Here is an 11,591-nt window from a genome sequence, read left to right as displayed (position 1 = left end):
TAAGCAGGAAGCTGGCCATTACAGGAATCAATAAATGTTTGTTGTGCTCACTCTGACAAGGAGGCCCACAGCTCTCCCCACTTGCCCCCAACTCCCGTGCCTCACTCCAGGTGCAGAGGTGCAAAGGGGAAGAAAACCCAAGCCATTATCATGGGGGAGGGGTCTTTCAAGTTCAGCAGGTGTAAGGGAGGGCAGATAAGTCTCTGGAACCTTGGGACTGCCACCTGATGCTGTGTAAAATATTTATTCATTTTTGAAAAAGGCTCAGACTGCAAGTCCTAGGGGTGGAGGTAGGGGTGGGAGGTGGATAAGGACTAATCTGAGGCCACCCACCCATCCCTGGCCCAGCAGCCCTTCCAACCAGACCTTTGATGGGCAGCCAGGGCTAAAGTAAACCTTGGCCTCAAATCAGTGGGCCACAGGGGCCACCTGCCCCATGGGGAGCAGCAGCCTTGAGACGTCCATCCCTGGAGGGCAGACACAAAGGCCTGCTTGGTGGCCAGTTCACCACATGCCTGAGCCCAGCCCAAGGGAGCTGGTCAGGGTGGCGGGGGTATGTGGGCACCCAGCAGGTCATAGGCAAAGATGTTCCAGAAGATGGCGAAGAGCAGGAAGGTGCCGTAGGCCAGCAGCACCACCCACCAGCCACACTGGTCCTGCAGGCGCTCCTCGTAGCTTCGCAGGATGGTCAGGCCCATGCTCACACCTACCACCGCGCCCGCGAGATGCGCCATGAAGCTGGGCTGCGGGCCTGAGGCAGGCAGTGGCGGGGAGAAGCGCAGCCACACAGCCCTGCCCACCTCGGAGCTCACTGCAGAGGGACGCAGCAGGTGGCAGGTGCCCTGGCTGCAGGCTGAGAGGGCCCCCCAACCCCACCCAGCCCCTACTCACTGCACACCAAGGCCAGCACCATCCTCAGCAGCTTGTAAGGACACCTCATCCCAGCCCAGTTCTGACAAGGGCATGCAGACAGACATGAGGAATGCTGAGGGTGGGGGTGGGTCGCGCCGGCCCCGCCCCACATCCACAACTGGGCAACCTTGTTACCATGACGACGTTGGCCAGGTGTGCTGAACACAGGGCGTAGACCCCGCCAGAGCCTCCCACTACGGGGGCCCGCATGTCGGTGATGGAGACAGTCAGAGAGCCTGTGTGAGCAGGGGAGGGGATGAGGGCAGGACAAGCCAATGAGGTGGGTGGGGGCACATGCCTATCTCACCTGCCAGCACACCTGCCAGGTAGAGCAGGCTGATACGGAGCAGGCCATGCACCATCTCCAGGGGCACCCCAATCATCAGCTGCAGGAGGGCATTGAACCCCAGCTGCTCCAGCCTGGCCACATAGGGGACAGGTACGGGGGTGGGGTCAGCTATTTGCTCTGCCCATCCCCAGCCCTTGCCTCTGCCCCCCACCTGAGCCTTTCTGACTTAGTGAGTGGCCATCTTCGGGCTGGCCTGGCCATGCCAGTAGCCCCCACTCACCCAACGTGCATGAACATATAGGTGAGGAAGCGCCAGGCCCGGGCACGGTGCCCAGGGTGGTACACAAGGGGGCTCTTCATGTATTCAGGATGGTAGGTCTGCAGCACCCACTTGTTGAGGCGTGCCCCATAGCACAGGAACACAATGATCTGGGGATACAAGTTGGGGCTGATCAGAACAGGGACACGGGAGGCCCCCCAGGGCAATGGGGGGGGTGGTCCCACCTGGGCGAGGGTGATGGAGGCCATGAACACGGGGGGTGGGCAGTTGCGGTGCCGGTAGAAGTACCAGCGGCGGTCCACTTCACAAGGCAGGATCTCATAGGCTACATAGCGCACAAACCGCTTGTAGACACCCAGGCCCGGCTCATCCAGCAACCCATCCTGGGGCAGTGCCCGCTGCCCATTAGCGATGGCCCGCTTGAAGCTGCTGGAGCGCTTGCTGCTGATCTAGGGGCAGGGACCAGAGCATGGGCAAGTCCCTCCATGGCACCCCTGCCCGTGGCCTGCCCAGCTCCCCACATCCACGAGTCCTCCCCAGCAAGAGAGGCCACCTGCTCACACCCCCCTAGGCAGGGCACTGGATCTGGTCCCTGCTGCCCACCCATTATGGCACTGACCAGGTCCACCAGCTCCTGGTAGCAGACCTGGCCCCGCTCATTGCTCTGGGCCAGGGCCACCAGCATGTCCAGCTTGGCCGGGTCCAGGGGCAGCTCATGGCTGTGCACCAGACCAGCGAAGGTGTCTGCACCGATGAAGCCTGTGTTCTCAGGGTCCAGCTGCTGAGGTGGGGTGGGGTGGGGTGGTGCCGGCCAAGGTCTGAGAGCAGGCCAAACCCAGACCACAGGACCTGGCACACTAGCTCATAGCAGCAGCTCCACGAGCTGCCAGGACACCAAATCCAGGTCCCAGCCCTTCCGCTCCTGAGCTCTTCCCACTTCATTTCCACCCAGCCCACCCTGCGACAACCACCCTCCCTCCCACCCTCCCCCAGGAGCACTGGGCCAGCCAGCTCAAGCACAGGGGTCAAGGTCGCGTAGAGGGGTGCTGGGGATGCGGAGTGGGGCTCTCTGGGAGCTCTCCGTCCCTCACAATCTCAGCCCAGCAGCAGGACCGCAGCACCCAGGGTGGTGCCAGCTCCCCGTTCCCCACGCACCTGCTCCTGGATGAGCTGCAGCAGGGAGCTTCTGTCCATAGAGTCAGGCCGGGCTGGGGGCCGGGGTCAGCGGCCGCGGCCGGGAGGGGCTGCTGTGCGGCGGGCTCTGCTCCGCCCCAGCCAGCCCGCTCCACCTGCTCTGCTCGCGCCGCGCTGCGCTCAGGCCGCGTCACAGCCGCCCGCCCGCCCCCACCGCACACGCTGCCACGCGCGGCCAGGACACACGCACACTCCACAAGCGGATGTGCCAGCCAGGCTGCCTCTGGACATACACCGTGGACAGGTATGGCTTCCACCGAACAGTGTACCCACCCCCACCCCTGCTCAGGCTCCTGTGTACTGGGCACACCTTCCTTCCCTCCCAGACAGCAGCCACATTATGTGGGGCACCCTGGAACCCCTTGCAGGCAAGGCTCTTTCACACAGGCTTAGGCTCAGGCCTCCTAAAGACATCACCTCCTTGGGAAGTCGTCCCTGGCTGCTCCACTGTCTCTGACCCTTGCAATTCATTCGTGTTTCTGCCTTGGACCGGGAGCTCACCCACCTGTGGCAGACACACCCCCTCCCCATCTTCAGTGTTGTAGCAGGGACATCCCATGGTCCCCCCAGTAGGACGGAGGCCACCTTGTGGGGTGGAAGACCCTCCTGTAGTTGCCAAAGTACGGATGACCAAGATGAACCCACATGTTGACACGCTGGGGGTTCCACTCAAGCTGCAGGAGCTGTCAGAGCCTCTGGGCTCAGGAAAGCACTGGGGTTATCCAGATAGCCCCAGCTGAGCATAACTCCCATGGGGCAGGGCTACAGCTGGGATAAGGGAAGGGTCTGTTCCTGGGCAAACCCCTCTAACAAAAAAGCAACAAAGGCGACTGACAGGGACATGTACCCATGGCAACCCACCAAGGGCTGCTGGAAACCTGCCCTTGCTGTGGCAAAGATCTTGGGGATGCTGCAGACTCACTGCTCCATCCCTCACAGGGACGGCTGTGAACTAAACTGCCATCCAGCCAGGAGGCTGTGGGGACAGTATAGGGACTTCAGAGTCCCTGTGCAGTAGGCAGCACACCAAGACCTGGCCCAAGTATGTAGGTCTGTGAATGCCTGTGTGGGCGGGTCCTGGGTGACCACACTGTGGGGTCTCTCAGCTCCAGGCCTAGGAAGTACGTCTAGGCCCATCCTCCCACCAGAGTTGCCCTACTTCCTTCAGGCGAGGGCATAGTGGTCAGCCCTGCTCCATGCCAGGACATAACAGAGCAAGCAGAGAAAGCAGCATCGGCAGTGGCCTCACACAGACTACACAGCCTCCATGGACATGAAGACCTTATAGGGCCACTTATCACATTGGCCTGAGGCCTTGGGGTGGCGACTTAAGAAGGAAGAGGTGTGACATTTCCAGCCCACACTAAGACACAGGACATGTTCCATATCGGTTTGAGAAAAGCTGTTTTCAGAGACTGGGGTTCGAGAAATGGAAAAGACACAAGTGCAGTTTAATCAGGAAACCCAATTTCGCGTTTGCCACTGTGGGCACCACTGTGGAAAGGCTCCCAGCTGGCTCCCAGCTCCCAGCTGGGGGTGCCCACCCCCACCTTTGGCCCCAAATTCTGCCTTCCAGCCTCTCACACCCACTGGCTATCCAGGACCAGCAAAGAGGCGGAGCCCTGAGAATTCTGAGTCTGGAGTCACCCGTGGTCCCCAGCCCAACACACATGAAACCCACAAAGGAGGGCAGTGCCTGTAGCTGTGGTGGCATATGGCACACCTAGGGCTTGGGTAGGAGCCAGGACACTTTACGGGAGGATGGAGGGCCCTGCCCATGGGCAGGTGACTATCTTCAGAAATTAAAATTTGGAAAGAAGACAGTCCCTTTGAGAGCCCTGTGGTCAGACTGCTGAGCTAGGAGCTTGCATTTCACATCTGCACTGTCTTGAAGGGAACCCTGCCCATGTCAAGGGAGGGGCTCAGGGTCCCAGGAATTTCATCGGCTCTTCACCAGGACCCTATAGAGGGAGAAGCTGAGCACTGCAGCCATGGCGGCCCCAACGAGCCCCAGAATCCCCCGGAGCCAGAAGGACGTGGGACACATCTCTGCTTGGGCCAAGTGTCTGCAAGAGAGAGGTGCCATCAGCAGAGGCCCTCAGGCTGGGTCTGCCCTGCTTGCTGCTGGTCACCCTCAACTGGAGAGTTAGAGCTCCCAGACCACAAAGCAGCCAGCAGGGACCAGACCCTGAGGGGCACACCCAGGCACAGGCTGTGTTACCCAGAGCCCTATCCTGCAACCCTGACCCTGATCCAGCCCTGACACCACAGCCACTCCAAATGTCTGGGCAACAGATGGTGCCAGTACGCTGAGATAGGACAGAGTACTGTCCTCCTATGGTTAGGGTGCTGGGTACCCACGGGAAGGTAGCCATGGTGGCGAGCTGGGTGAAGATGGCAGTGCTGGGCTCCTCTGGGCCGGCGCAGGAGAATGGGATGGGGGTGGGCAGACGGTGCCTACGGCAGAACTCAGCTGGTGAAGGGCCGTACAGCGCAACACCTTCGGGCAGATCGGCTTTGGAGCAGAGGAAGAGGCAGGGCGTCTGCCCATCCATGTAATGGCGCTGCATGGGGAAGGCCATGTGAGGAATAGTTCCAGGAGTGCAAGGCATGGCTGGCGGGTAGGCCCTGCCCCATGGCACAGTATTCCCTGGCAAGACTTGGGGCCAGGCCTCACCTTGTAGATATCAGCGCAGTACAAAAAGGACTCTGGGTCACTGCCATCAAACATTAAGCAGACAACATCGCAGGCAGAATCCGGCAAAGTGGCCAGTAGGCTGTCTGTGCCCACCTCACATAGCTAGGACAAACGGTGACCTCACAGAAGGGTCCTCCAAGGGCCACACTGAAACAGCTCTAGCAAAGTAAGGGGTGGGCAAAGAAATGTCCCCAAGTTTCCAGGCCCTCCTGGTACTCACAATCAGGTACTTCTCCTGTCCATTGACCTGCACAGTATTGATGGCATAGGTGGAAGGCTCCTCAGGGGACTCCCTGGCATCCTGGTGCTGAGAGAAAGGGAGGAGACCCTAATGCTCACTGGACTCGGTGCAACCCAGACAACCCTGTCCCACTCCTAGAGCCACCAGTTGGGGTACAAGTACCTCAGCAGACACTCACCCCCAGGCTGTGGCCAAGGAAGGCCTGCAGGAAGGCAGACTTGCCCACTCCTGGGGCCCCTACCACCTTGCACATGAGGACACTCCGCTGTGTTTGCCCCTTCTCCTGGTCCAGCCTTTTCTCACGGGTGACTGTGAGGATGGGCGCAAGTTAAGGTGACTCCCAGGTGCTAGGCCCAGGGCCTAATGAGGGTGGTCACCCACCTGTGATGGCCCGGGCCTGAGAGTCCTCCTCACAGAGGGTGGGGTAGCCCAGATAGCCAAGGTGCCCCAGGCAGCGCTGGACATCCAGGTAGGTCACCAGCCTGGGGGCAGGCAAAAGCAAACATTAGAGCAGGGAGGTGGACAGCACGCAGGTGGGTGTGCTGAGGGTGGCACTTACGTCCACTGGCAAAGGTACCCATGTAGGGGCAGCCAGCCAGCCTCGGTGCACACCGTGCGCAGGAGCTCAGGGCCCCAGGGGGCCACAGGGAATACACTGAAGAGGCTCTGCAACTCCGTGGGTGAGAGGGCACCATCACGGTCCTGCAGGGAAAGGTCATGGGATATATGCCAGGCATGGTGAAGGACAGGGGACCACAGTGCTCTTACCTGGTCATGCTTCTCAAACACTCTCTGCACAAACTGGTAGCCCAGATGGTTGAGCTCTGTGCTACAGCCAGGGGGCACATGGAGCCTGCTGGGTGACAACACTCCTGGTTTTTAAGGTATCTGGCACCTCTAGGCTAGACAATCTAGCTGTCACCCTGCAGTCCCATCTATGCAGTAGAACCCTCCCAATGGAACGGGGAGGATCCCGTACCCTTCCACCCACAGCTGGGGCCAGGGGATGAGAGTGGCCATCTGCTCCAGCATAGACAGGCCACCACCCACAATGAGGCAGCTGAGCTGGACCCCCCATGCTCAGGGAGGTTGAACTCTAAGCCCCACTGGACACTGACGGTGGGAAAAGGTAGTCGTTTGTCAGCTCAAGTGTATCGCTATAGCCGAAACGCCGTAGGATGGTCCATGTGGTCTCATGCCGGCCCCGCTGGATGAAGAGGGTATTCAGGAAGAGGAAGCCTGTGCCAAGACAGAGGTGGGTAGCCCCAGGCACAGCCCAGCTGGGCGCCCAGCACCTGGAGGCAGTGGGGGCCTGGTCTCACCATCCAGGGTCAGCCGGTCATCTTGCACACCACCCACCACATTCTTGCGCACCACCATCTTCACATCCTCCAGTGCCTGTGGCGCCAACGGGTGCCCAAAACAGGCTTTCTGCTTCCAAGAAATAGTGGCTGTGAATTGGCCACCCTGAAACTGCAGATCTGATAATCAGCAGCAACAGAGACACAAGAGGTAGAGCACCTTCAGATGGGGGTTGGGGCAAACCTGGAAGGCGTTAAGCTCCTCGTCACTGAGTGTCTGGTCCAGGTCCTGATCTGAGAGCCTGAATATGCGCCTGAGGGCCTGGGCGCACGCTGGCTTCAACTGTGGGGATGGTGGCTCAGTGGCCCCAGGCAGCCTTTAACCACCCCTATTCCCGTGAGTCCCTAGGGGAGCCAGTGCATGAAGCTGAGGCCCACAGCCCACCTGCTTGGCTTCTGGGTCATAGAGGGGTGCTGTGGGGTGCAGGACGGCCTTCTGAGCGTAGTAGAACAGTTCTGAGATGTTCCTCAGGTTCTTGGCTGAACACTGGGGAAGGTGGGACAGGCTAAGGAAGACATGGGACAGGGGTCTCACCACAGATTTCCCAGCTAGAGCCGTACCCTGCCCACTCACCTCCACGCAGGTCTCAATCTCAGGGAACTGGTTCATGATGGGAAGCACAGCTTCCACAGAGCTCCCTGACCTCAGGTCTGACTTGTTGCCCACCAGGATGATGGGCACCCTGGAAGAAGGAGGCCAGGGTCATTAAGGAATGAGAGCCAGTGGGGCATGCCCCAGGCGCTGCTCATTACCTGGGCCCTTTCTCAGTCCTCCCATTCACCAGCGGGATCCACTTGGTTCGGATCTGCAAGGCAAAGCCCAGCCATGATACAAGGCTGCCCATGTAGTGCAGCTCCCAGCCAAGGCTCACACCTGGCTTGGGAAGAGTAGAAGGGGAGGTCGAGGCCAATTGAGGCCCCAAGTCTCAGGCACTAGGGATGAAGCCCGGAGGAGAAAGCAGATGGAAGGGCAGCCCAGAGCAGCCCAATGCAGGCCCCTAGTCACTCACTTGGGAGTTCTGAGACTAGGGAGGGAAGAGGGGCTGCTACACAGTTCAGACGGGCAGCCACACCAGGCGCTTTCTGTGGGGAGGGACTCAGGTTCACTGGCGGAGCAGCCAGCAGCTCCAGGTGAAGGTCCCCAAGATGTTCGTTACGGATGGGCCTGTTCACAGGTTTGGGTCCACCTTGGCCACCCCATCTCTGCCACTAGGGTCTGCATCAAGGACAGGGTGTTGACTAAACAGGCAGTAGCCACTTACCTTCTCAATCGTGGCCTCCTTGGAGACATCATACACCACACACACAACATTTGCCTGTGAGGAAAGCAGGGGCATGGGGAGACGAGAGGCTGCCTGTTTACTGAGGACAGCCCAGGCCAACTACATACCCTCCCAGGCCCTCAAAGGTGGCATGGAGCACAGCTCCACAGGGTGGCCTAGGAGCCCACCCTTCTCTAGAATCTGCCTCCAGTCTGATGTTCACTCTCTGCTGTCATGCTGGGGACAGGCAGCTGGCTACTGGCACCTCAGATAGCCCCTTCCCTGTTTGCCCCAGCACAGAGATGGCAGACCCCAAAGCACACAGTTCTAGGCAGCAGGTTCCCTGGAGGCCTCAGGACAGACACAACCACGCCCAGAACCCAGCCCTGGAGGAGAACCAGCAGTAAGAGGAGACTGACTCTGACCTTGGCCCTGTACTCATTACAAGCAGTCAGGGTAATAGTGTCAGAGGTTGGGGCTGCCTCTGGAAGACTGTGGCAGCCAATGCTTCCCTGCCTGACAATGCTCCCAGGACACAATAGAGGCTACAGGTGGCTGGCACACACAACCTGGTAACAGGTGAGCCCTAGGTATGACAGCACCTACCACGGCCTGGAGGCCGGTCAGTGGACCAGAGTATGCAGCAAAAGGGATGGCCACTTCCTAGAGCACAAAGGAAGACCAAGCACTGGCTGGACATATGAGAAAGAAGGACTGACAGCCCTCGGAGAAGCTCCCTTCTTTCCCAAGGTGCTTCCAGCAAGGCATGTCACTGGAGCCCTAAAGACTGTGGGTGCTGAGAGATCACAGCAGAATTACCAGGGCCGAGGACAAATCGAGCACCTTAATCCAATTCCTCAGAGGGCGAAGCCGATTAGGCTGAGACTGCAGCCAGCCCCCAGGGTGCAGAACTGAGCTCCCATGGCTAGCACCCCCTTCCTGAGCCCTCACAACCCGAACCTTGTGGATCTCGTCCTGGAGCTCCTCGTCAGTCTGCTCGGCTTCTGGATGGAAGAGACCCTGCTGCAGACCAGCCTGAAAAGCCCACTCTTGGGCAAAGCAACCAGGATGGGTGGGACCGAATACCTGAATAGTCCACGATGTGGGTGGGCACCTTCTCTGGGGTGACGTCTGCGGGGATCGTGATCTCTTCTGCTCGGGGAGGTACCTGCAACAGGCCCGGGCAGGGCTGACCGAAGGCGCCCCACAGCGTCCGGGACCTCAGTTTCTCCCCGTGCAGCCAGTACCCCGCTGCGACGCACTGGCCGCTTACCTCCTCGGGGAACTCCTCGCTCACCAGGGACAGAATCAGCGACGTCTTCCCCACCTGGGCTGCGCAGGGTTAGAGTGGAACTCCAAGTTCACGATGCCCCCGTCCGCGCCCCAACGACTCCAGCCCCGATCCCCAGTCCCGAGTCCCCCGGCCCCTCGATGCCTACCCTCGCCCAGCAGCAGGATGCGCACGTCCCGCCTCATGGTTGCCACCTGGAGCCACACACTAGCCCCAACCACCACCCGGACCTAGCTTGGGCCGGGCCCTCAGCCCTCTGCCCGCCCCCCTCGAGCCCGCACTTCCGGTCCCCGTCCGCCCAGCTACACCACCGAGCCGGCGGGCCAGAGAAACCGGGCTGCGCGACGGCGCCACCGTGTGGGCGCGCCGGGGACCGTGGGTGGCAGGGCTTCGGGCGCACCGGCCAAGGCCTGGCGGGTCGGCCGGCCTTTGCGGCCAGGGCGGGCGCTGCATCCCGGGGACCAGAGGTTTAGGCGTGGGGCAGAGGCTGAGCTCTGGCTAGGAGTGAAAAGGGGACTGCCAATGCAACGACGACGGAGTAGTAATGTGATAAATACACACGTTAAAAAGTGTAAACGTTAAAACCCTTAGGTGATGAGATCTGAAATACCTTGACGCTGTAACTTCACTACATGTGTCCCATGAAGGTCTCCGGGAAGGGTTCAGGATGGGTTTTTATTAGGATGGGTTCATTTATACCCTTGAAATGTCAAGAATACTGAATTTTAATGAAAGCACTAAGTTTGAATGAAAGTACACAGAATGGCAGATACTGTGTATAAAACTATGATCTAAGGCATCATGATTAATGTTTGTTAGTACTGGAGACAACACTTTGGGTTATTGGAAAAGGTTTCTCTGCTACCTGACCATGGATCAAAAAGAGCTAACACACTGAGAGTCAGATTTTATGGAGAGAATAGGACTGCTTATATGGTAGAAATAACAGAGCATAAATGATGGATGATGGTCACTCTCCTCTGAAAGGAAATAGCTGTTCTATACCAAAGGTTAGTGGGAAAAAAAAATAATCTTGTCTTTGAAAACTGAACACACCAAGAACTGAACACACCAACAACCACAGTAGAGTGTGCTCATGTACAGTTTACATTCTACCACTGCAACTGCATTTCCCATTTTATTTAAAATATATCATAGATTTCATGTTAATTAATAAAAATGAATTATTTTCCATTAAAAAAAACTTCCTTACATAAAAGAATTCATTCCGGGGAGAAACCCTACAAATGTCAGCAATGTGGAAAAGCCTTTAACAACTGTTCAACACTTTCTGTACATAAAAGAATTCATTCTGGAGAGAAACCTTATGAATGTCAACAATGTGGCAAATCCTTACCCAGAATTCAAATCTTTCTACACATAAAAAAATTCATTGTGGATTAAATTTATAAATATGGATACTGTGGCAAACCCTTTAACTCAGGTTGAAACTGGCCTGTCCATTAAAAAAAAAGTCATGCAACATAGAAATCCTACAAATATGAAGAATGTGGCAGTACCTTTCCTTGGTGTTCATAACTTATTAAGCATAAAATTATTCACACTGGAGAGAAATTCTTCAAATGTGGACAGTGTGGCAATGCACTTAACCCAGAGGTAAAATCTTACTATACATAAGAAAATTCATATTGGAGAGAAATCTTACAAACGTGAATAATATGAGAGGGTCTTTTTTATTAAAATGTTGGGGATTGATTGAGTGTATAAGAAACCAGGTTATACTAATCGCATTTGTTAGGTAAAGTCTCTCTAATAATTGTGTCTTGTTCCCAAATAGTGTGTCAAAAATATCGAGGGCTTCATGAATTTGCATGTCATCTTTACACAGGGCCATGCTAATCTTCTCTGTATCATTCCTATTTTATTATATGTGCTGCCAAAGGGAGCACTATGGCAAAGGTTTTATTTTTTATTTTATTTTTTTTATTAAATCATAGCTGTGTACAGTAATGCGACCATGGGGCACCATATACTGGTTTTATAGACCGTTTGACACATTTTCATCACATTGGTTAACATAACCTTCCTGGCATTTTTTTAGT

General features: G+C 57.0%; 2 protein-coding genes and 1 non-coding gene across 26 annotated transcripts; all 3 read right to left on the bottom strand.

Annotated features, from left to right (window-relative positions):
• Positions 1–236: 236 nt before the first annotated feature.
• Positions 237–2,944, bottom strand: RHBDL1 (rhomboid like 1). 5 transcript variants are annotated; one of them, XM_053554609.1, is made up of 8 exons: positions 2,637–2,944; positions 2,101–2,262; positions 1,706–1,930; positions 1,482–1,630; positions 1,220–1,332; positions 1,048–1,148; positions 892–952; positions 237–811 (listed from the first exon to the last, which is right to left on the bottom strand). In XM_053554609.1, exons 1-8 carry the CDS (start codon positions 2,673–2,675, stop codon positions 540–542), a joined length of 1,122 nt encoding a protein of 373 aa, XP_053410584.1. In that variant the 5' UTR covers positions 2,676–2,944; the 3' UTR covers positions 237–539. The 5 variants fall into 5 exon arrangements, with proteins under 5 accessions (XP_053410584.1, XP_053410585.1, XP_053410587.1 ...); XM_053554610.1 differs by having other exon boundaries at positions 2,101–2,259; XM_053554611.1 differs by having other exon boundaries at positions 540–811; positions 1,048–1,106.
• Positions 2,945–4,133: 1,189 nt separating this feature from the next.
• RHOT2 (ras homolog family member T2) lies at positions 4,134–9,834 on the bottom strand. Of its 20 annotated transcripts, none has more exons than XM_053554598.1 (20): positions 9,677–9,834; positions 9,511–9,569; positions 9,324–9,405; positions 9,198–9,241; positions 8,844–8,900; positions 8,238–8,291; positions 7,729–7,781; positions 7,550–7,658; positions 7,361–7,462; positions 7,160–7,258; positions 6,937–7,048; positions 6,733–6,853; positions 6,383–6,467; positions 6,174–6,316; positions 5,996–6,096; positions 5,793–5,923; positions 5,594–5,680; positions 5,353–5,475; positions 5,037–5,239; positions 4,147–4,741 (listed from the first exon to the last, which is right to left on the bottom strand). In XM_053554598.1, exons 1-20 carry the CDS (start codon positions 9,711–9,713, stop codon positions 4,615–4,617), a joined length of 1,929 nt encoding a protein of 642 aa, XP_053410573.1. In that variant the 5' UTR covers positions 9,714–9,834; the 3' UTR covers positions 4,147–4,614. The 20 variants fall into 20 exon arrangements, with proteins under 20 accessions (XP_053410580.1, XP_053410562.1, XP_053410565.1 ...); XM_053554600.1 differs by having other exon boundaries at positions 6,937–7,045; XM_053554594.1 differs by having other exon boundaries at positions 4,141–4,741; positions 5,037–5,475.
• Positions 9,835–11,332: 1,498 nt separating this feature from the next.
• On the bottom strand, positions 11,333–11,438 carry LOC128562891 (U6 spliceosomal RNA). Its single transcript, XR_008373590.1, has one exon. It is a non-coding gene; the product is annotated as a U6 spliceosomal RNA (small nuclear RNA).
• Positions 11,439–11,591: the final 153 nt, after the last annotated feature.

The sequence above is a fragment of the Nycticebus coucang genome, chromosome 12 (genome assembly GCF_027406575.1).
Source record: "Nycticebus coucang isolate mNycCou1 chromosome 12, mNycCou1.pri, whole genome shotgun sequence".
NCBI classification, from domain to species: Eukaryota; Metazoa; Chordata; class Mammalia; order Primates; family Lorisidae; genus Nycticebus; species Nycticebus coucang.
The sequence above is the reverse complement of the archived record's forward strand: the minus strand, read 5'-3'. Positions and strand labels throughout refer to the sequence as shown.